Genomic DNA, 24,561 nt, shown 5'->3' with positions numbered 1-24,561 from the left:
TCAAAAATGGTCAAATTATATTAAATTTAGCGTATATAATACATATTTTATGCTATTATAGCATTTAAGTAACAATTGTGTTCAATAATTAATAGTATATTACTTGGTTTTATGTTTAGTCGAAGAAGTGAATTTTACGTTAGCGTTATAGGATAATACGTACAAGATGTTAAATATTACATAAATATCCATATATTTGTATATCTTATAACATATTTAAACACTTACATTAACCTAATTAGTTGAATAAAATAAATTATATGTATGACAGATTCACAACTTTTTGGCTTTATCCTATATTATGACACTATTATAAATACGAGCTTAATTTAATATAACAATGTTTAAACGTCTTTCTTTGGCTAAATGTATATATAAATTTGTTATACTAGTTACAAATGTCATACACATGTAACTATTCTTAGAAGCAACATAAAATATAAATAGAGTACATTTTGATTTCAAAGTTTATATCTTTATCGAATGAAATTTGGAATTTTCTTTTCAAAATAAAAAAATAAATAGTACATAAATTTGCAATAATATTAATAAATGTACATTGAGGTTTACACATATGTCTTAGATGCAGCATTAAAATAAATAATACTTTATTTTTATTATTCTTCTTTAGTAAACTGCAATTGGCTAAATTGCAGTTTATTAAATATAAGACATAGGTGCACTCTGTATTTAATAATACAATACATACGTGTATGGTATTATTTACCATACACCATTTCAAATACTAATCCACAAAATATATGTTTGTGCTACTTTACTCTATATGGAGATCAATTGCTACTGACACAGTAAAGGAATTTTGTGTCACTTGGAATGTTGTTCCTCGTTATAATCCAATAACGAACATATCAAATAACAAAACTGCATCAAGATACATTTTACCATGCACAAAATTCATTAGTCACTCTAAGATAACAATTCAACTTCAGTTTGAATATTTCGTCGTGCTTGTTCTTCATATTTTTCACGAAATTCCTTTGTGGCAAAAATATTTGGAATTTGCACAAAGTTCTGCAAAACCTGTTTAGAAATTTATTGATAGAGTAATATATGATGGGCATACATTTATTGAGTTGCATTAAATTACCTTCAAACGCAATGCAGTGTACATTGGTTCACTAAGAAAAGAATATTCTCCTCGTATTTTATCTCTATATTCCGCATAATTCTCTGGGGATGAGCCTAACACAGCCATATCCAAATCTAAAAAGTAATGGGCATCTTCATCACCAAATGCACCACCAATCTTATGTGCATCAGTACTATGTGTTGCAGCAACTTTAAGTAGCTCACAAGCTTTTTCCCTTAGCTCTGCATCCTGTGCAAGAAAATAAACATATTATTGCTTCTTGCTCACACACTTAATTTTGTACTATAAAATGATAATTACTTCAGGAACTCCAGCTTCATCAGCGAATGCATTAAAATGTTCCAAATTCTGGTTTTCACCATCTAAAGCTTTGGGATCATATTCAAAGCTATAACATAATTGAAATTTATTATCTAATAACTGTCTAATTTGAGTTTTATAACATTACCTACTTTTGAAAGAATAAGGCAAGGAGCATAGCTTGTGGGTTTTTCAAATTGTCCTTAATCTCGTAATAACAATTTAACTTCTCATGTAGCGAATCTAGATTATGATAAGTACGCTTCTCCTCTGAATAGGCTTCCTGTATTTTTGTAAACCAGGTATCACAGACTGCACTATCAAGATTTTCAGTCGCTTCTTTCCAACTTTCTTCTATAGATGCCATTTTTATCTAAAACCATATAAAATATTTTAATCTTATTGTTTTCTTCTCATTTAGTCTAACATACATTTCATTTGAAGAAACTGTTTAATTTGCAAACTTAGGTAGAAAGTAGTTTGTGAAGTAGGACAGTATTTCAGTTAGTTTCTCATACTCACTTTATATTAAATCACTCCAACAATATAGTAGTTCAACTTAGAAGTAAAAAACAAGAAACTGTGCTTTTATTGAAATTCTGATTACCGAAACATAATGCGTCGCTGCGGGTGTTCGCTAACTGAGTGAATTCCAATAAAATAAAGTCCACTTCCACTTATTGATCGGATTATGTTCGTGTTTCATCAACGAAATACAGCGCGACTTCTAATTACCATTGTTTTCGTAAGAATTCTCGTTTGATTTTTGTAGAATATTTCATCTAAACGCGGTAAATCACGAAAACATGGGTAGAAGTAAATTTAATTTCTTTTTTTTATAAAAAGTACGATTTATATACACTAATTTGTAATTGAATTGTATTAAATTCGCGGCTGGTTGGTAACCCTTTCGGATTTCCCCATATACAATGCATATTTTTTATTATTTATTGTAGGAATGCTGATATTATTGTCATTAATCAATGAATTACATTTATGTCTCTGTATCCGCAAATTATTTTGATATCTTTGATAATAAATAATATTTATATACGGCGGCTAGTTTTATTTATCTCAAAGTTTACCGCCACCGGCAAAGAAACATTGCGGCTAATAAAAAATGGAAGTTCTTGATGACAATTTAACAAATATTTTGTTAGAATTACAAAGATAATATTTATTTAAAACATAGGTTGTATCATTGTATGGTTTAACAAATAAATAGCATAGAGGATTTCATTCAATATTCATAACTTTATTGGGTTGTTAGTAACATAACCTAAACGTATCAGACAACAAAAACTAACATATGCATAAAATTTTGCAACATAACTTTCATTTACAAAAAGTTCAAACTGATGGCCCGAGACAAAATGAGAGGTATATACTAAAAGATTGAGTTATTTTTTAGCATAATGTAATCATAAATAATGTTGAATTATTTATAAATTTCTCATTCAAGTTGTATAATTTCTTCCAATGATATATTTCTATATTATCCTCTTCAGTTACAGAATGGAAAATGGATAGAAATATTATCATATTAGTTTACATAGTTTTTATTGGCCCTTTGTCAGTTGCATTGTTTTTATATGGGTTTTTCCCTTTGATAAACTATGATAACACTATAGCAACACATAATAATGTTCCAAAATTTATAGAAAATGTGAGGTGAGTTGATTGAATTTCATGAAATAGTATGGGAAGTTATAGGAGTTCTTTTTGACATATTTTAATCATACTCATTATATATTTTAGAATAAAAACAGATACATTGTATCAGCCAGTGGTAAAAAGATTGATTATTATGGTTATCGATGCTTTAAGATGGGATTTTGTAACAGGGTCAGTTGGAAAGGTAGCAATGCCTATAACAACTAATCTTATAGCAAATGGTTCAGTATGTTTGTTACGTGCTAAAGTACAGCCACCAACTGTTACAATGCCCAGAATAAAGGTGTTGTATTTGAAATAAAATTCATAATTTTGAAAATTGTCAAATATCAAATAATATTTTATGCAATATAGGCAATTACTACTGGCGTAGTACCCAGTTTTATTGATGTAGCTCTAAATTTTGGGAGTAAGCCAATTACTGGTGACAATATGCTTCTTCAAGCAAAGAGAAATGGTCATAAGTTGGTATTTTATGGTGATAATACTTGGCTCACACTGTTTCCTTCTATATTTAATCGTTATGATGGTACTACATCTTTTGTTGTAACAGACTTTACTGAGGTATATTATATTGATGTCTTCACTAAGTTGTTATATAATTCTCATAATTCAATACAAGCTTAAATTTAGGTTGATAACAATGTAACTAGGCACTTAGACCAAGAGTTGTATAACCAGAATGACTGGTCTATAATGATTCTTCATTATCTAGGACTTGATCATATTGGTCATGTTCATGGACCATTCAGTCCATTTATTAAAACTAAATTAAAGGAAATGGATGATGTAATTGCTACTATTCAGTCTCAGATTCAAACTTGGGTAGGTGTACTATATCTTTTTTGGTGATTTGTGAAGTTAATGCATTTAATAGAACAGAAACAATGATGTACATCTTCTATATTTATAAAACTAGTGTAAATTTGTTAACTTTAGAATCAAAATAATGTTTCTTCCTTATTTATTGTCTGTGGGGATCATGGGATGAAAGATTCTGGAGGTCATGGTGGATCAACAATATCAGAAACAACTGTACCTTTCATTGCAATTGGTGGAAAGTGTTCACACAATCCCAATCAGTTTATAGAAATATCACAGATAGATATTGCATCTACATTGTCTGTTATCTTGGGAGTACCAATACCATTTTCCAATATAGGAACTGTTTTTGCAGACACTTTATATGACTTACCTATTTCCAAAAAGTTGTATATACTTTACTATAATGCAAAACAAGTGTTTTATCATTTTCAAAAACTTGCTGATTATGAATCTTTGAGTAAGTAAATTGATTAATTTACTAATATTTTATATGCTCTTATGTCTTTATAATTTTATAAATGATCATTGTAGATGCATATCAAAAATATTTAAAAGCAGTGAAACTTCACAGTGCTTGGTTAAATACTAAGGATCATTCAAATGATATGATAAACAACATTGTATTTTCTTATAAAATTGCTCTAAAGGAGATGAAAGAAGTTCTTATAAATAGTATGATAAAATATGATTTTCAAATAATAACAATAGCAATATCCTTCTTATGCCATGTAAGAATTAACATTTAGCTTCATAGTTGCATTCACTTATTCCGATACAAGAAATTTAGTAATCGTTTCAGATCACTTGTATTTTGATGGGAAAGATCTGTCCTATGGTAGCTACATTAAAAAGAATATCATCTTTGGTTGTCTTAAATATTCTTTCAGTAGTACTGATAAATTTTATCTGGCAATCTGAAGACATATCATTACTTAATTCAAGGAATTTGTTTTCTTGCATTGTACTGTTGTTTATATTAACTATCTTAGTACTAAATTCTTACATACTCAGCAACATCAAATTTTCAACTCTTTCTGAGGTAAAACCCAAAGTAAGTTGCAAGTAGTTATTGTGAACAGTTGCACTTTAATAAATGTATCTTTTAAACATAGAAATTGAAGAGTAGAACAGGCAAGCAGTTGTTTATATTTGGGGCACTAGTACATGCAATCAGTCTTGGTGGCAGTAGTTTCATAGAAGAGGAGCATCAAACCTGGTACTTTTACTGGGTCACAATTCTTACAGTACTACTTTACAACTCAGCTGCAAAGTATTTTTCTGAGCTGCAATTGTAAGAGAGACTATAATACAGCATAAACCACTATCTTCTAAATAATATAATGCTTGAATATTAAATTACAGCCACAAAAGTTGTCAGCAACACTTTTATTCACAAAATTGTATTAAGCTTTTCTTGCTACTGGTAGGACATAGGATACTTAGGAAACTAAACAGTACAGGGGATAAGTATGCTCATCTGCCTGATATAGCTGGGTATTTGATAGAACAAGAAAGCATGCTAGGCATGACTATTATACTTGTTGCTGGTAATTACATCATTATCAAAATCAATATGATAAAAAAATGTTCACATGCATAAAAAATCAACTTTCTTAGGTCTTGCACTTCTGATATGGATCGATTTTACATATGGGGATAAAACACATAAGCAACAGACATTAATTACCAGTATTATAGCTAGTTCATGCATTTACCTCCGTCATATGCACAACAATAGTGTACTAAAAATTCCATTTTACCCTTTATCTAGGTAGGTACTAAAAAGACAGCAAACACAATTGCTCAGAACAAATTCAAACCATTTCTTTTGCAGTGGAATATACGAAATGCAGATTTTCTGGAGTTTACTTGCAATTAGTTGCAGTATTTCCATTTATCGTTCAGTATTAACAGTTAAATATGAAAAGACTATGTTTCTCAGGATCACATTGTTTTCTATTCTGCGAACTTGGGTCATGATTTCAGCAATGATACATCAACCACACAATGTCATACTTTTGCCGCTTCAAATTATTTTTAGCAGCATAATTCACAATATAATTAAAGACAATTCAATGCGGGAAATTAGTGTATTTTTATATGCCTGGATTGGCAATGTCTTTTACTTTTATCAGGTAAACTTCATTCAACTAAACTTTTGTCTGTGTAATAATACGAAAGCTTGAGTCTGTTTCATTATATGAAATCAATTTTCTTCAGGGAAATTCTAACAGTTTGGCAACTATCGATGTAGCAGCTGGTTATGTTGGTGTGCAATCTTACATGCCACTAATTAATGGGTCATTGATGTTAATTAACATTTACTCTGCATCTGTTTTGGCCTATCTTTTGCTCGTTTATAATTCTGTGTCACAGTATTTACACAAGTGAGTGAAGTGACTTTTAATGCAAACTTGGGCTGACAGTTCATACACTAAATTTATCTTCTTTTAGTACACCTGAGATTATTACATGGATCAGTAAAATGTATCTTGCATGGAAATATTTACCACTGACTATTTATACAGTTATAATTAGTATTCAACGTCATCACTTATTCGTATGGTCAGTATTCTCACCAAAACTGTTGTATGAAGCTGTACATTCCACTGTGATTTGTTTTATAGTGTTCATTATACTAATTCTAATTATAATACAAAAGGCAATAAATTGTGATAGATGATATCTTATGATACTTGTCTCAATTTTCTTAACCTGGGTTTGATCCTAGAGACATTCGTCATAGTTTTCAATAGAAGAAGATAGTGAATTTAAAGAAAGTTTTATTTTAAATTCTCGTTGTTACTTTACAATCATTTACATTTAACTAAATCTTCCTGATAGTTTCTATAAAAGTCAAATATACAAAAGGAGCATAGTAGTATACATAAAATGATCATTTCATAAAAAACCATAGAAATGATTTGTGTAAATAAGTAGAATTCAAGTTCTAAACGATTCGCGTATGTATACTTTTAACCGTGTATGGCTTTTTAATGATATACAATATACAACATGCAAGTTGCGATTAAAATTAGAGTAACCAATCTCGAACACGAATTCGAAGGTGAAATCCGAATTTTCTCGGTGCTATGTATAATTCGAATACATCAAGTACACCCTGATTCTCGTACTAGCCTTAATTAAAACATTTAATCATACGAAATCGATTTGAATATCATCGAGAGAACAAAATGTGCTCTGCAGTGTCCTGTAAATTGTTCGTGTGCATTGAAGTATCATTTTGTCGCGTACTAACTATTGTACATTTCAAATGTTCATCTCTCTACATTGAAACTATAGATCATACTAGTTTACAAAGCCACTTGCCTAAAACATTCACACAAAAATAAACGGTATCTAGTCATGCAAAACAGACATCCTAAAAAAGAGAACTCGATTTAAAGCATATTATCGGTCGATCGTTGAAAATAAATTATATTCTATAGGAACACAATAAAATCAAGGACAATAAAACTTAACAACGTATCTGTATTTCTCCTATGAATAATACTAAAATTACTAGGTCTAGGCAGCAGCGAAATGTTTAATAATGCTTCGTGTAATACTTCTTCCGTAATTGATGACATTTGTATAAACAAATACCAAATGCTATCAAGTAGTTTATGAGAATTGTACACGTTCGATTAGATTAAATGATATTGTTTAAGTTTGGAGATCAGAGGCAAGACACATTGAAATCAGACTAAAGTATTGCACAGCATTTGTGTATATTCAAGAGCGTCGTAGGCTTCCTTGGGGAGAAATAGTGGTATTGGGGGAAAAGAGCTGGGTTGATTAGATTTCAGGATATGGAATTTGAAAATTTAGAAATCTGGATATTTAGGAATTTGGAAATTTGACAATTTGGGGAATCTTGAAATCCAGGGAATTTGGAATTTGAAAAATTAGAAATTTGAAAAATTGAAAATTTAAGCAATTTTGATATCTAGGGATTTTTGCAATTTGAGGAATTTCCAAATCTAGGGAATTTTGGAAATTTGGGAAAATTGGAATCTAGAGAATTTTGGAATTTCGAAATCTAAGGAATTTTGTATTTGGGAAATTTTGAAATCTAGGGAATTTTGGAATTTGGGACTTTTGAAGTCTAGGGAATTTTGGAAGTTGGGGATTGTGAAATCCAGGGAATTTTGGAATTTGGGGGATTTCGAAATCTAGAGAATTTTGGTATTTGGGGGATTTCGAAATCTAGGGAATTTTGGAATTTGGGGAATTTTTAAATCTAGGGAATTTTGGACTTTGGGATTTGAAATTTTAAAAATTCGGAAATTTGAAAATTTAAGTAATTTTGAAATCTGGGGAATTTTGAAATCTAGGGAATTTTGAATATATAACGAACACAAAAATTGTGGAAATCTGAAGTACATTTGTATCGAAAGGAAGCCTACATCGCATCGAACTGTACATTACAATTAAATTAATTACACTGTATCGCCGAAACGTGGCACAATTGCACATTGCAACCCACTAATATCTATAAAATATAAAATCTAATACTTTCGTATTATACAAAAATATAAATATGTATTCCGACGTTAACTTCTCGAATTACGGCAAACAATTATACGAATTTCAGAGGTACGTTCGAACATTTTAATCGTGTTCAAGGCATTCAAACGAATCAACTTTAAACAATACTTTAGAAACATTTCGTGAAACAAACGACAACTTATTCAAATACAAATCGATATACCTTGTAACATTATTCGTACATTAAATTTTCGAGTAGATCGATGTTGAGGAAAGCCCGTAATAAATACTTGATAAATTAAAGATTTAGATAATTATGCGAGACTCGAGTACTTCAATTTCCTTAACTCTCTTATATTTACACATTTTATCGTTATCTACCTCTTTTTATCAACACGCTCCTGATTTTCCGTTCAACATCGAATGTCTTTAGAACGGCGAATTCATTCCTAGTTTTGTACCAAATTCTAGCCGTGCCCTCTTTTGATACCTCACGTTCACTCTGAAAATGATTTAACGATTAATATCAAATATTTCTTAATCTTTCAAACAATTTTATTTTTACCCCTTGCGCTACAATTTAAATGCACTTGCAATTTAAATATGGTTTATTTTCAGTAGTCTGAATTTTCAGTATAGGCGTAATAATTTGTGTAATTAATCGCTGAATAGAATACCGGTGTGGTATCTTAATTTTCTTTATCGTGACGTTGTAGATAATAACTCGGTGCGTCTGACGCACATCTTCAATAAATCGTAGCGCAATGTTAATTCTACTTACTTAATTTCCTGCCACTTGATCAACTCGTTGATCGTGAAGATCAACGGCAACGAAAGTAAGAAAAATAAAGGAATATGCAGAGGAAACTCTTCGATGTTCTGACCCTCTTCTTTCCAAAATGTGTAGAACACAGTCCCTGAGAATGCTGCTTGTGCGCATAATCTAAAAAATAATTTCCGATAACAACAAAATCACTCACATAAACTGCAAACTTTTTACTCACGCTATAAATGCACTTAAAAACCACACGAAATTGTTAAAAGGTTGTTTCTTCCAAATTGAATACTCTCTATGTACAAAGCCTATAGATATTGTTACTGTGAACAGACAAGATTTAATCAATTTTTAATTTGAACTATCACATAAACAACCATGAGATCTTCAATAAATTTACAGATTGACTTAAATTTCTTTTTTCATGTACTTTTATTTTTCATCTATAATTTCATTTTTCATCATCATTCTATAATTTTTTAGAGGACGAAAACAATTTTTTTGAGGAACTCTATGTAGATGTAAAATTGATAGTTTATCGAAAAACAGTTATTCGATTAGAGTGGCAATGCGATAGAATTATACAGGGTACTTCCAGCGTGTGGATATCTAACGCGTAGTAATCCAGCGTGTGGATATTCAACGCGTAGTAATCCAGCGTGTGGATATTCAACGCGTAGGAGTCCAACGCGTGGTAATCCTACGCGTAGTAATCCAACGCGTAGTAATACAGCGTGTGGATATCCAACGCGTAGTAATCTAGCGTGTAAATACTCAAAGCGTAGTAATTCAACGCGTAATAATGCAGCACGTGGTAATTCTAAGCGTCGGAATCTAATGCGTGGTAATCTAACGCGTAGTAATCCAGCGTGTGGATATCTAACGCGTAGTAATCCAGCGCGTGGATATTCAACGCGTAGTAGTCCAATGCGTAGTAATGCAGCGCGTGGTAATTCTTAGCGTAGATATCTAACGCGTAGTAATCTAACGCGTAGTTAACCAACGCTTAGTAATCCAACGCGTAGTAATCCAACGCGTAGTAATACAACGCGTAGTAATACAGCGTGTGGATATCCAACGCGTAGTAATCTAGCGTGTACATACTCAAAGCGTAGTAATTCAACGCGTAATAATGCAGCGCGTGGTAATTCTAAGCGTCGGAATCTAATGCGTGGTAATCTAACGCGTAGTAATCCAGCGTGTGGATATCTAACGCGTAGTAATCCAGCGCGTGGATATTCAACGCGTAGTAGTCCAACGCGTAGTAATGCAACGCGTGGTAATTCTTAGCGTAGATATCTAACGCGTAGTAATCTAACGCGTAGTTAACCAACGCTTAGTAATCCAACGCGTAATAATCCAACGCGTAGTAATACAACGCGTAGTAATACAGCGTGTGGATATCCAACGCGTAGTAATCTAGCGCGTGCATATTCAACGCGTAATAATGCAGCGCGTGGTAATTCTAAGCGTAGAAATCTAACGCGTAGTAATCTAACGCGTAGTAATCTAACGCGTAGTTAACCAATGCGTAGTAATCCAACGCGTAATAATCCTCGCGCGCTGATTGGTCCGCGTTTTTCCGTAATAATCCAAAAACGAAGCTTCAAACCCCATTTTTACAAAGGGAAGTCTTATTCAGAATCGTGTCAGCTACCCCCCATTTCAGGGACCACTAATTATGAGACATCCTATATAATAATTTTGAAGAGTGAATTCGAAATATTCTACTGATCTTACATACATTAAATTTCACTTTCATATTCAATGATAAAATAATCGTCACCGACATATTTATAAAATTAATCAATATATGTCTGACCACATACGTCAGTTTCTACTGTACATATCAAAAGATCAGTCAAATAATTCAATCTCGAAATTTAAAGAAAAATCCTTACAAAGGTACATACCTAAATTTAAAACCAATAGCGTCAGAGCAAAATGTTGTATAGTCAAGATAACGTTTGGTTTAGCGCCCCAACCACCCCACGAAACTTCCCCGCTCACGTTGGGGTACACATACAGGCACTTCGAGTTCGTCGTGTACAAAGGGCACAGAGTAAAAAAGGAAATACACTGCGATAAAACTATGGTTATGATGGTCGGTAAGAATTTACTACCGTAACACCACAGCACGAACAACGCGATCTACAAAATAATCAAAGATCATTTACGGAGAAATTTTTGAAAAATGTTAAATATTCTTCTCTTTACCTGTCCATTTATGGTGCACTGATTTTTACCGGTTGCACGTTGCATTATGGTAGAATCCATAGGTGCGGCGATCAGTGATATGGATAACATTGGAATGATTAAACAACTGAGCCATAAGACTTGATCGACGGAAAATAGGGGTGGTAGTAAGAGGAAGGTGGAGAGAGCTTGAGTGATGGACAGAGTCACTGTGCAACACAGCCAAAATTGCACGCAGTTCCATAGATATGTCATGTAATGGCGGGCCTAAATGTGAAACAGATTATACGTTTGCAAATGTTGGACAAATATGGAAGTACTGGGTGATTTGCAATTTAACAGGTTGGAACGTTTGAAGTCTACATTGTAATTAATCTTGATTTAAACAATGCAGACTTTGAGGAGAGCATACATTATGATAAACTTGTGGGCGGTCATTTTACCAGTTTGGTCCTAATTTTTAATTTTAGTTCTTCCTTGCACTTGGAAGAATTTTGTCAGATGTCAAAATTTTTCGTTTGAAAATTTCAATGAATAGTTTGAATTTTAATTTCCACTTCATCATGTGAAACACTGTGTTCCACTATATTCATCATTATAGATTTAATTAAAATTTCAAATTGTAATAAACTCCATCAATGGTCAAAGAGCAAAGAGTTAAATAACTAAAAGAAATTTACCTCCATGATCAAATGAAAGATGGCGATGGGATCCTCCCTCTTCACGCTCAACGAGCAAGCAATAGAGTTCAACGCCCTGCTCAAATCCACCGGAGAGGGTCCCTGATTGTCCCTCGTCGACAGCAGCACCGGAACCCTCTGGCAAACTTGAGGATACAAAGGTTCCACCGCCACCCTGTAACCACCACTTACCTGAACATCCACCAATTCAAAACATCGATACATCAATTCTATCAAAATGGAGTACGTCGACGTTCCCCGTCTAAAGCACGACAAACCCAAATCCCTATTCTGCGATAAATATCTGCAACCACCAAGAAGGAGATCCTTCCTACACAACAGACCCTTCAAGAAGCCAACCTTAAAAATAGAGTCCGACACAACGTACAGTTTGTCTTACTTTCCTCACAAGGACTCCCGTTGCAAATTTCATTATGGGGCGCACGAGAAGGTGCCAAGGGTGAAACCAGGGAAGTTCGATTTTGAAACAACGTACAAACTTTCGTATCAGTTCTCAAAATTAGTGAAAACTAAAACGTACGTTCCCAAGTCGTGTTTGTCTATTAAGGGGTCACACGATATGATGACCACTCATGCGTTGTCGTATGTGAACCCTGGATACTCCAGAGCCAAAATTTGTGAACCGTATAGAGGGAAGGGATGTCAGCTGTCTATGGATAGCAAGACGGTGACCAAAGAGTCTTATCAGGGTTTTGGAGCCGTTAAAGTTCGGAGACCAGCGAAACCTGAAGTTTGGAGGACTAAGTTCAAGAATGATTATCAGACTACCAATAAGATGTCTTATCAGTATACAGGACCTGTGAAGAGAAGTATACGCGTGGGACGTTATCGACCGACTATTTCTTCGAAAATTGAGGGTGACACGGTTTATAACACGAGCTATCAGGTTCCTGGGAGATTTGTGAACGGGGGTTGTGCGTAAAACGCAATTGATAGAAATTGGTTAATTTTTTAGTGGAAGCTTGTTTTTTTGATGGATGTATTAGTTTAATATTTGTGTATTGATATATGATTTGATAATAAATGTATTATTTAATCTGGTGGAGTTTTATTGGGGGATTTGGTTGAGCTTTTGTTGAATGTTTTTGTTGAGATAAAGGGATTAGATTTGAAGGGGGAATTGCGAGGTTGGGGGAACGAATATGGAGGGATTTGGGGAATTAGGAGGTTGGGAATTTGGAGAGGTGGAAATTTACAAATTTTGGAATTTGGGGGTTTTTAAGTGGGATGTGGGAATTTGGGGATTTGGAAATTTGAGGGATTTGGAATTTGGGGAATTTTGAAGTCTAGGGAATTTTTATACTTAGGGAATTTGGGGTTTGGGGGATTTTGAAATTTAGGCAATTTTGGAATTTGAGGAATTTGGAATTTGAAGAATTTGGAATTTGAAGAATTTGGAATTTGAGGAATTTGGAATTTGAGAAATTTGGAATTTGAGGAATTTGGAATTTGAGGAATTTGGAATTTGAGGAATTTGGAATTTGAGGAATTTGGAATTTGAGGAATTTGGAATTTGAGGAATTTGGAATTTGAGGAATTTGGAATTTGAGGAATTTGGAATTTGAGGAATTTGGAATTTGAGGAATTTGGAATTTGAAGAATTTGGAATTTGAGGAATTTGGAATTTGAGGAATTTGGAATTTGAGGAATTTGGAATTTGAAGAATTTGGAATTTGAAAAATTAGAAATTGGGGGATTTGGAATTTGAGGAATTTGGAATTTGAAAAATTAGAAATTGGGGGATTTGGAATTTGAAGAATTTGGAATTCGAAAATTTAGAAATTGGGGAATTTGAAAATTAGGGGAATTTGGAATTTGAAAATGTGAAAATTTAAAAATGCAGAGATTTGAAAATTTAAACATTCGAAAATTTGAAAAATTTAAAAACTTGAAGATTTAGAAATTTCCCAAACTTGTTAAACAAAAAGTGAAAGTATACTTACATACAGACGAAGATATAAATATCGGATAAAATTGATCGAGTATGAAATCAAGTATTACGCGAGACTTTCATCGTGACTTTCAGATTGCTAAGAATGATATAATGATTGATTAATTACCCCGCATCGGCTTGCATGAAGATCGGCATGTTTTCTGCATTAGCTGAAGAGCCAAGTACACAAACAACTTCTCCATAATCCTGCATGATGTGCAACATTTCTCTTGTAACAGCTGTGTTGCAGTCTGTGAATAAGGACACCAAAAGAGGCACGTTGTCTATCAGTTCTATGTGTGGACGAATCTTATCGATGCCTCGAGGTAGTTTTGCCTGGAAAGTGCATAAAATTATCAGATTTTTATTGGGAATTTATTAGATTTTTGTTAGAAATTTATTAGGGATTTATTGAATTTTTATTAGATTTTTATTGGATTTTTATATCAAAACAAAGTATTATACAACAACAATTATGACTCTTGATTAAGATCGCTTTTATCAAAATATCTTGCAAAAATAAAAACAAGATATCTGTTCTTATGCACTCTGAAAAATATGTTACAAAAATATTGATTTTATCATAATCAAATAAAATGAAATGATATAAATAATCTAGATATATCTGTACAGTCACATATCTCTACATTGCTATATTTTTACTACCCTCAAATCCCAATATCTCAATTCCAACGCTCCCAGATCCCAGTCCCTAAATTCCAATACTCTCAAATTTTAATATCTCTAAGTCCCAATATTCTTAAACTCTAATATCTCTAAATACCAATGCTTTTACATCCCAACATCTCCCAATACTAAACCTTAATACCTCTAAATCATAATCACAAGTATACCTAAATTACAACACACCAAACTACCAATATCCATAATGTCCAATACTTCCGTATCCAAATATCAAGTACCAATATTACATCACAACAATAAAACCTCCCAAATTCCTCCTTTTCAACTTACTCTATTCGATAAATCAAAGTTCACAGGAGCACTCTGTTCCGTGCTGTCTGTAAGGCAGCTCAAAGATCTCCACGCTTCTTGACCAGACCCCAAATCCACACTCTGCACCAGAACACTGTCTTCGCTTCTCACTGTGTCCTCCCTGTGAATGTCTTTCGCTCATCAAATTTACCCTTTATCTATCATCATAAAAGCGTAAAGCAATTCCTTAAGCACCATTTACAGTGTAAATAGTTCTTAGTGTAATTAGCAACCAGGTCTAGCCCACTAAGAAAATGGAAAACATGAACGAAAAACAATTACGAGAAGTGCGATGATCCTTTCGTGATCCTCTGTACTAGTTGACTTAGACTGCCATGCAAATTCAGAATAAAATTATAAAAACAGTTTCGAGATGATGGAGTTTGAAGCAGAAGTGTACGAACCTGTGGCTCATGGCACTTTTCACTTGTGACGCCCCTGTGTCGTTCCATTCTGTAGTCTCGTCGTCGAATTTCACGGTGGAGAAGTCCGTGTTTATGGCACTTGGGGCTGACATACTCATCGCACGGCTGTTGTCCAGGTTCGTGCTATAATGTGACACAGATCATCGTGTCAGATCGTCGTTTGTTACTAGGTTGCTCATGCATAAGAGTCTTCGAACACAAACACATCGATGCAGCATATTTATGCAGCAGAAATGTTCGAGTAGCATGCTCTCAATGTCTTTTCTTGTTTCGACGATTTTTACGTCTAACCCTTTGAATACTATTTACTTGCAGATTGGAAGGTTTGGCATTTGTTGCTTTGTGATTGGGGCCTTGGTGGATTTTTGAGCTTTTGGGAGTTTTGAATTATGGGAGTAGGAAAGTTTTGGCGTATTGGGTGCTTGAGAGTTTAGGGTTTTGGGATTTTGAGAGTATAGGACTTTGGGAGCATAGGACCTTGCAATTTTGGAATTGTAAGAGCTTGAGACTTTGGGAGCGTAGGACTTTGCAATTTTGGGATTATAAGAGTTTTGAACTTTGAGAGTATAGAACTTTGCAGTTTTGGGACTATGAGTATTAGGGACTTCACATTCTTCAGAACTTGAGAATTTGAGAAGAGAAACTGGAAGTTTGAGAATTAGGAGTTTTAGAATTCTGAAATGTTTGGTATTGCGGCAGAACCTTCTGCAACTTTAGGACCTTCAGGCAATTTTGGGACTTTAAAACCTTGGGAGTTTGGGACTCTATCTCAAAATTTTCAACTAAAATTTGCCAAACTTTGACTTCATTACATTACAACTTAAAAAAAGAAACAAATTTGATAACATCCTCATTCCCCATCACCAAGTCCTTAACGTTCCACTACAACCCTTATTGAACCCAACGAATCCTCTACCTTTAATTACTAAAACATGTACTAAATATACTATTACCAAAACATATATAAAGTATACTATCAATTACTAAACCATGTACAAAACATATTTATCTCAAAGCCATATCTGATCTATCAATAAAATCCAAAGGGTTAAACATCGTCTCGAGAAGCGAAAGCAGATTTGTCAATCGAAACTCGATACGTGTGATAAATAACGATGAATGTATTATAGTGTAATAAATTTCATAAAATCGGTGTGATAGAAGGATAGTATGTAACATACCGAGGAGAGACACGATTAAGCAAGTGGCTGGCCTCATCCATGCAGGAGTAATTATGCTGATGAGATTGGGCCGAGGGAGTGGGTGAGGACATGGCTGCTGCCTGGCTCACCCACCATCCCACTGGACTCTCGGACCTAATATTGGCGTGTTAGTTACATACATTTATTCGTGTATATTATGTATGCCATGATAAATAATGAGATATTAACGCATGTGCACAGAATCGTTTGTTAAGTGTACGAGAATAAATTGAACCGTGTGTCTGCTAATGAACAAGCTTTAAACTAGAGAAATTTAAAACACGATTAACAACTACTTGCCATCAAAACGAAACCTCTTATGGGTCAACATCGAGCATCAATTACTCTGAGTATTTTTGGGATCTCTGAAAATTACACTCTGGTCCTTGTTTATCTTCTTGTATATAGGAGGAACAAGAACAGTATTTGAATTTGAAAAATGTATAGAAATACGACTTGATAATTCCAGGACTTTTAAACTGAAAAGCAATGTTTTATACTTTCAAAGATATTTGAACCTAGTCCTAGATGTATTATTTTTATTATAACAAAAGGATGTATTTGCTCGATAAAGTTGTGTTGAATATCTATACAAACATCGCAGCCCCTTTTTCCAAAAAAGATGCTTGTAGAAACAAATATTAAGTATAGTCTGAAGAATATCTCTGAGAAAGTATGACAAACTATTGCTTTTGGCTTCAAATTACTTACAAAGAATTACAAAGTCATATTTTTACACATTTTTGCAAACTGTCCTTGTCTTCTGACCAATACACTGTACGATAAACAGGGATCCTAGAGCGTATCAATTTTCTAGAGGTCCAAAAATCATACTCAAAGTAATTGGTGCTCAATTTCAACCCTCGATGATCTAATTTTTAAGGTTGAACAATATAACAAAGACATAATAAAAAAAGACTTAAACATAAAGACAGAGAGGAGGGAAGAAAGAAAGATAGCATTCTGTTCAGAACTAAGTAACACGATAATTACAAGAAAGAAAGATAAGGAAAGAAAACAGCGTAACGAATAAACATGCAAATTAGTAACAGTATTGAAAGAAAGAGGTATAGACAAACATATACGATGGGGTCATGTGTGGATATCTCTCCAGCCATTGCTGTCTCCTGTAACGTACATGCATATTTTACATTCGCATCCACAAGTTATGACGAGTAAGCTAAGTTAAACAAGATTTTGTATCAGTTAACATCGTTTTATTTAAATGTACAAGATATTAGAAGAAGAAAAAGAGACACTGAAGAACGACACGTATCGACAAAAATTAAATGACGAACAAGTTTTAACACCAACAACATACATAAGAGCGTAACACGATTTTTGTGTTCGGTGTGGATCGAACACTGGTTGTGTGGTAGGCTTTCGTGAGGAGGCTATATATAGGGAGGATTCTTTGTGCCTGGTATGACTTGACATTTGGGAAGTACTTTTGTGGTTTAGAGACTTAAGGATTTGGTGATTTGGAGTTTAGGAAATTTGGGGATTTGGAGATTTGGAAATGTGAGAGTTTGGGAAGTTGCAGATTTGGGGATGTGAAGATTTGGTAATGTGAGAATTTGGGGGATTATAAATTTGGGGATTTGAGAATTAGCTAATGTGAGAATTTGGAGATTTGAGGATTAGCTAATGTGAGAATTTGGAGGATAACAAATTTGGGGATTTGAGAATTAGCTAATGTGAGAATTTGGAAATCTAGGAATTTGGTAATGCGAGGATTTGGAAAGTTCAGAGATTTGGCAATGGGGGACCTACACATACAGTGACTTGAGGGTTTGGCAATCTAAGAACTTGCAAATTTGGAAATTTGGAGAACCACAAAAATTCATAGAATCCAAAAACCAGATCAAAAATCAAAAACCTAAAAAACCAGAGGATTGAAGTCCCAAAAAATTCTCTTAAAAAATGATCCAAACCAAATTCCTGGAAATCAAAGTAACAGGGGGATCAGGACCTATCCAAACAAACGAAAGCCTACATAGTGTACAAAAAACACAAGTATCTTACGTATATGTATCACATATAGATAAAAATAGAAAAAAGTATCTGTACTTTCGAACATATGAGGACATGCCCCAAACTTCTCATATTAATCCAAAAGCAAAAGGAAGCGAAGCAAAGTAGTTTATGAGACATCGAAGTTAGGGGAAATGATGATGGTACAGTACCTAGCTCTTTCACTGAGCAACGATATGTGACAATTCCATCCGCTTTCGAGTCCCATTTTCTCCGAGAACACGCGTGACCTTAATTCGTTCTCCTTGCTGAAGTGGACGAAGCGAATGCATGCTCTGTCCAGTTGCTCGATGAGTTGCACCTGCAAAACATTCGACACCGTTCTTTTTAACTGCGGTGTTAACTCTTTTTGATCGTTGAACATCGGTAGCTGAAAGATCTATTACCATGTCTGTTTGCGCTTGGTATTGCATAGTCACCATTCCGATGAATACTTGATTGCATTGAATTTCGAAACAACTTTCTACGTCGTTCACGCTGTCGTCCTTGTTTTCATTGCATAAGAGGGAATCTATAAAATGTTTACAGTTTTTCAACTTTCAGAAATTGTTGGATAAATTAGAGGTATTGGAGGGGAATTGGGGTTGAAGCATATTTAGAGATTTGGGGATTTGGAGATTTGAGGATTTGGAGATTTGAGGATTTGGAGATTTGAGGATTTGGAGATTTGGAGATTTAGAACTTGGAAGATTTAGGAGGGTATAGGATTATACTAGTTAGGAATTGGGGATGTAGGGACTTAGGGACTTAAGAATATAGAGAAAAGGGAGAAATGGAACTAGTAATCTAGGGATTTGGTGGTTGGCAGAATTTTTAATTTAGTAAATTTGGGGTAAACTCGATAACCCAGAAAATTGGTAATTTAGGAAATTGGAAATCTAGAAAATCGGTAATTTAGTCAATCAATAATCTAGGGAATTAGGAATGCAGGTAATCAGAAATCTAAAGAACGTAGAATGCAGATAATCAGAAATCTAGGGAATGTGGAAAATTAATGGCTACGATCCACTTCTATAGACAGAAATATTTGACTATAAATCACCAGTCGAATGAAACTGTCCCAGTATGCCTTTCACTCTGGGATCAAGAACATTTCTAAAGTCCCATGGTAACGGCGTAGGACTTCTATGTGGTGCGTACAAGTGTTTGCTGTCTGCAGGAAGTTCGATGTATATTTTCGACATTTTATCTCCGATGCCTCGTGTCAGAGGTCTATAAGCAAACGCGGTGCAGTACGAAGTTAAGCTAGTCCTCTGATAAAAATCCTGCACCTTTTTCCTGAAATATAATCCATTAAAATACAAGGATCGCTGAAGTAGCTGAGTTCAAGAAAATTTTTCGTTGAATTGTACCTGTCTGAAGCTGAAAGCGGGCAGAGATCGTGACCGTCCCAAAATTCGATACAAGAATCTAAAATTATATCCGCTGTACCCTGTGTAAGTAATTGCAAACCGCCACCGGTTCGTTCTCTGACCACCACGGCGACCATGTGTGGAAATGGAAACTTTAATTTGGTCGCGATGCTCAGAGACCGTGCAAATTTGATGTCTCGTCGAACCATTTCTGGCTGCTGTAAAAATACCACAACTGTCATACTTTGGTCTACAAACAAACTTACTAATTAACTTTATATCAAACTAGCTGGCATCAAACTACTGATTAAAATAACAGTACAATTGTGACTTACCACATGTCTGAACGTAGACAATTGTTGCTCCAAATGGAATATGTGCTGCGCTTGATCTTGGAAACCTATCTGTTTCGCTAACTCACACAAGCACCTATACAAATTATATAAGAAACATGAATGAAAAGCTTTATGGACAAAGAGTAGGAGAATACAACAGAAACGTGATATTGTCCCATGATTAGCATTCCCATGAATATACGTATAATAATGCACGTAGAACACGTACACCCATACAGGTGGATTAATATATAAAACACGGTGGATACATAAAATAACTATGGTTGGACTGACCACATTTGTCCAAGGCTCCCCGATTCGTCGTCTAAATACATCTGTCTTGAACTTTGCATTGTATCTTTTGCTCGATACCCACTCTTATCTTCTATACTGTGATCCTGGTAGCTGACAAATGTGTATGATCAACGTTACTGGTAATTGGACGTGTTATCTTTCGGACTTGTCTTAGGAATATGCATACGATTAACTGGATGCAATTAGCTTGATAATCGGGGGAATTAGTTTGAGTAATGCATTAAAAAAACAAACGGGAGTGAGCGAAATGTAACGTGATAAAACATAAGCAAAACATTGAAGCAGGGGTTAAAACATACCGTCTGTTGGTGACTGGCACAAGATTTTCGTTATACTGAGCCTCACATGTGACATGACAACAAAATTGCATATAGTGCTCTTGCGTGTCCATGTTACACGTGTTCAATAGAATTGCTAAACCTAAGGGCTTTAACGAGTTCAAATGTTGCCTCCAAGAATGGTCGTCGAATTGCAGACGAAATGGCAAAGCATGATCGTGAGTCAGGTCCAGAACCTCGGCCGTTGAATGAGACATGTCTACAAAATAGAATACCATTTTTCAACAGTTTTCAACAGAAGATGCTTCTTTGCTTTTCTATTACCATGCTGTACGTATGACGTTTTATTCGAGTCTTGTTTGGAATCCTCGGTTTGAGTTTGGCACTGAGGCTCGGAACTTCTGTCTAAACTACCGGTGCTATCAAACGATCAAACTTAATTGCAATCTTGTAAACTTTGTACTTGTATAACACGCTTATGTATTTACCTCGAAGACGGAGACAAGGTATTGGCGTTCCGTAGAAAAAATACTTTTTCGGCTGTTGGGTTAGGCCACGAGAGAATTCCTTTTTTATCCACACAACACAATGCCTGGAAAATTCACATCTTTTAGTAATATTCTATTGCATTATGTTACATATCAAAATAATCAATTCTGAAATATACACTTCATTTACCAGCTATAAATTACTAAACCCATCATGTGTTTTAGAAAAACCAACTTGTTTGTTATTGTTTAAAATATTGATAATTTTACCCATATTCTTTGAGCTTTACGCTTCACATTAGTGCACTACTTTTCTGATACATTTAAGTCAGCAAAGTGCCTCCTATACCTCAAAATTGGTTACTCGATATGCAAACTTAATATGCAGTAATTAAACTATCCAGTACCGTGACTGATCCTAGAACGTGTAGAATACTCGCAGACCTCGACATCATATGCTCTTTACCAAAGAGAATCTTGAAAAAATACTCTTTCAATTCCATCCAATTGTACACCACTTCTGGATGACTTGGTCCAGAAATGTCTGCATCCTCAAAAGGATCCACAAACTGAAACAATAGTGCTTCACAAAATTCTCCATATCAAGCAAATTTCACAGTTCTAAAAATATATTAACCTGCAGCTTCTTTGAAGATTGATAAAGTTTAAATAAAGCCTTGAACCGGGCCATACCAAAACAATTCAAGAAGATCCAACAAGTAGGAAATACTAATGGAAGCAAAGGAATGCTGATGGCAATTGGTTGTAGCAAGAACATTTCGTTCCAGTAACCTATACCAAAGTATTCCCAAAGATACAAGTATCGAAATAAATTAACTACTAGCACAATTATTAAAAGAATTGGATAAGCTAATTGTTCGATGCAACAAATCATTAAGAGGTGCCGTTTGCGATTGTGATACGTGACTGGTCTATCGAGGGCTTGATCCAGAGCCATTCTAAGATTCATCAAGTATGGGGTTTCTTGAAGCTTGTAGATTTTATTCTTTAGCGGTATTCGTGCTTGAGGAGTGGAAAAAATTTCATTGGCACTATGAACCTGTGGGCAGTACACTTCTCTTGCGTGTAATATTGGTCCATCGCCGTCCTGTAATTATTACACATCCTTAATGTTTAGTTTTATCCAGTTGATCAAACTTACATTATAAGGGATACAGTATCCAGGAGCTTGTTGTCCAGGTTTCATCACAATAATATCTCCAGCAACCAACAATGCCCAAGGCAAATTAACTATATGGCCATTGCGATAAGTCCATTGCAATGTTAAACAAGGGGACAATGGACTGCATAAATGTGGGTAATTTTCTGGATCCCATTGGCAAATATTCTTTGCCACTGAAACGATCGAACAATGATTTGCATGAAAAAGATTTTAAACTGTACAAAACGTTGACTGAATACCTTCTAATTGGTCAAGAAGAATTCGTACTCTATAAGGAATTTCTTTGTGTCGTAATTTATTATCCGATACGACTAAAATAAAATTTATCACTACTAAAAAACAGACAGTCAGTCCTTCATAAGGCAGTGTAGGGTACCTAAAATGATATATACAATATTATTCCACATTATTTCTCTTTAAACTTTGTCACTTTGAAAATTTTCTTTGAGCTTTCAAATTGTTCTATGGCATTATGTTAGAAACTTGAATACTTAATGCTGCTACAAACAACTGTTAGCATTGTGCAGTATTAGTGACTTTAACATATAAAAATAAAGTAATTAACTCATACCATGTATCGTTGGTTGTGAAGGATGCACTAACAAGGATAATGCTATTGATTAAAAGTGCAATTGCTGAAGTCCAACAAAGTGTTGTGTACTGACTACGATGATGTAAAGTATCCTTTAGCCAAGCTTTATATTTTCTGCATATAATATATATAGTATAAAATATAATCTTTTTTTTTCTGCACAGAAATAAGAAAGAAATAAATTACTTGTTTCTCCTGCAATCTTCTTCATATTCCTGTAGAACTCTTTTGATATCACGTTGTAATGTTTCAAGTGCAACATTTGTAGTTAGTCCTAATGGTTCCTCAAATTTATTATTAGGATTTTCGCTTGTTTTGGAAGTATTATCCTTTACCCCATCACCGTCCATTTTCTACATAATACAGTCATTAAATATTTAATTCATTTTAACTACAGAATTTAATGCTTCATGTGTATTCCCAAACTGGTTATACATATACAAAATATAGTAGTGTATATAATGATTGGTATATTTTTATCTCAAATCATAATAAATAATAGATGCATACACATCCTTAAAATACAATTGATTAAATAACTAATAACTAGACTACAGATATTCATGCATTTATGATACGTTCAAATGTAGCTAAACCTATATCTAGGTCTATATTTTAGAGGCTTTAATACATCATAAACGCATAAACATTTGTAATCTACTAATAATATCCTTTAGCAAATAACATATATCATTGAAAAGAAATTTATGAAGCAAAGTAAACTTGAACAATATAAGCATAAAGTTTCCAACAATTTATGACATATAATTTCAACTTTGATTACAAAACATGCATTTGTATTTCAAATTTATTCATTTGATGTTACATCTGTAACTACAGTCCACACCATAACATAATGAATAATAAACATAAATTGACCAAAATTGAGCAACATGTTATACTTTGATTATGCCATAAATACAGGTACAGGAGATTCAAATAAATAAGGAGAAGACGATGCAGATACGAATTTATTAATATAAGTCAGCTTTGCATGGCAAAAAGCAAATCAAAACAAACGGAGCTAGGTTAAAATGTATTAACACTTGCATAATATCGATGAACAAATCTATTAATGTACCGTTTATATTGGTTGTACTTGAAGTACAGTTTAATGTTTCAAAGCTCGTTCATATGCGGGATAACTAAAAATAATGGGAAATGTCTCATAATTGCGATTGACCTAAATCAGAACGGAGAATGCATATTCGGATGGATTCACATCACAACAACACATAAGTTTATCACATGACGCAGTACTGACGACCGCTTGCGCGTACATAGCTTTTTTGTCGTTTTTCCGGCATAGTTTTGTTATGTTGTCTTTTATAACTTGAAAATTGTATACCATATTC

General features: G+C 34.0%; 5 protein-coding genes across 16 annotated transcripts in view; 3 read left to right on the top strand and 2 right to left on the bottom strand.

The window, feature by feature from the left end:
• Positions 1-24,561, top strand: part of LOC100881697 (uncharacterized) — a 497,276-nt gene that overhangs the window by 332 nt on the left and 472,383 nt on the right. The window lies entirely within an intron of this gene.
• On the bottom strand, positions 170-2,073 carry LOC100879621 (uncharacterized). The gene is made up of 5 exons (XM_003699753.3): positions 1,934-2,073; positions 1,564-1,784; positions 1,412-1,499; positions 1,109-1,339; positions 170-1,041 (listed from the first exon to the last, which is right to left on the bottom strand). The coding sequence occupies exons 2-5, from the start codon at positions 1,776-1,778 to the stop codon at positions 928-930; spliced, it is 648 nt and encodes a 215-aa protein (XP_003699801.1). The 5' UTR covers positions 1,779-1,784; positions 1,934-2,073; the 3' UTR covers positions 170-927.
• l(2)k05819 (transmembrane protein 94-like protein l(2)k05819) lies at positions 1,934-24,429 on the bottom strand. Of its 8 annotated transcripts, XM_076534993.1 has the most exons (28): positions 24,288-24,429; positions 23,393-23,559; positions 23,186-23,320; positions 22,854-22,990; positions 22,594-22,787; positions 22,069-22,539; positions 21,839-22,000; positions 21,432-21,535; positions 21,268-21,362; positions 20,965-21,202; positions 20,645-20,755; positions 20,351-20,444; positions 20,016-20,233; positions 19,706-19,941; positions 19,050-19,174; positions 18,816-18,964; positions 17,709-17,756; positions 16,609-16,743; positions 15,407-15,550; positions 15,285-15,332; positions 14,982-15,123; positions 14,134-14,342; positions 12,053-12,227; positions 11,394-11,639; positions 11,090-11,327; positions 9,406-9,499; positions 9,183-9,344; positions 1,934-8,903 (listed from the first exon to the last, which is right to left on the bottom strand). In XM_076534993.1, exons 2-28 carry the CDS (start codon positions 23,554-23,556, stop codon positions 8,831-8,833), a joined length of 4,347 nt encoding a protein of 1,448 aa, XP_076391108.1. In that variant the 5' UTR covers positions 23,557-23,559; positions 24,288-24,429; the 3' UTR covers positions 1,934-8,830. The 8 variants fall into 8 exon arrangements, with proteins under 8 accessions (XP_076391108.1, XP_076391109.1, XP_012144908.2 ...); XM_076534994.1 differs by lacking the exon at positions 15,285-15,332; XM_012289518.2 differs by lacking the exon at positions 17,709-17,756.
• On the top strand, positions 2,650-6,600 carry PIG-G (phosphatidylinositol glycan anchor biosynthesis class G). Of its 2 annotated transcripts, none has more exons than XM_012289508.2 (14): positions 2,650-2,791; positions 2,920-3,082; positions 3,170-3,368; positions 3,440-3,649; positions 3,719-3,910; positions 4,025-4,367; positions 4,442-4,638; positions 4,710-4,949; positions 5,023-5,201; positions 5,273-5,457; positions 5,528-5,681; positions 5,745-6,045; positions 6,131-6,297; positions 6,365-6,600. In XM_012289508.2, exons 1-14 carry the CDS (start codon positions 2,770-2,772, stop codon positions 6,591-6,593), a joined length of 2,781 nt encoding a protein of 926 aa, XP_012144898.2. In that variant the 5' UTR covers positions 2,650-2,769; the 3' UTR covers positions 6,594-6,600. The 2 variants fall into 2 exon arrangements, with proteins under 2 accessions (XP_012144898.2, XP_012144892.2); XM_012289502.2 differs by having other exon boundaries at positions 4,710-4,961.
• LOC143265071 (uncharacterized) lies at positions 12,226-13,110 on the top strand. The gene has a single exon (XM_076535035.1). The coding sequence runs from the start codon at positions 12,291-12,293 to the stop codon at positions 12,993-12,995; it is 705 nt and encodes a 234-aa protein (XP_076391150.1). The 5' UTR covers positions 12,226-12,290; the 3' UTR covers positions 12,996-13,110.

Source organism: Megachile rotundata, chromosome 8 (assembly GCF_050947335.1).
Source record: "Megachile rotundata isolate GNS110a chromosome 8, iyMegRotu1, whole genome shotgun sequence".
Taxonomy (NCBI): domain Eukaryota; kingdom Metazoa; phylum Arthropoda; class Insecta; order Hymenoptera; family Megachilidae; genus Megachile; species Megachile rotundata.
The sequence above is the reverse complement of the archived record's forward strand: the minus strand, read 5'-3'. Positions and strand labels throughout refer to the sequence as shown.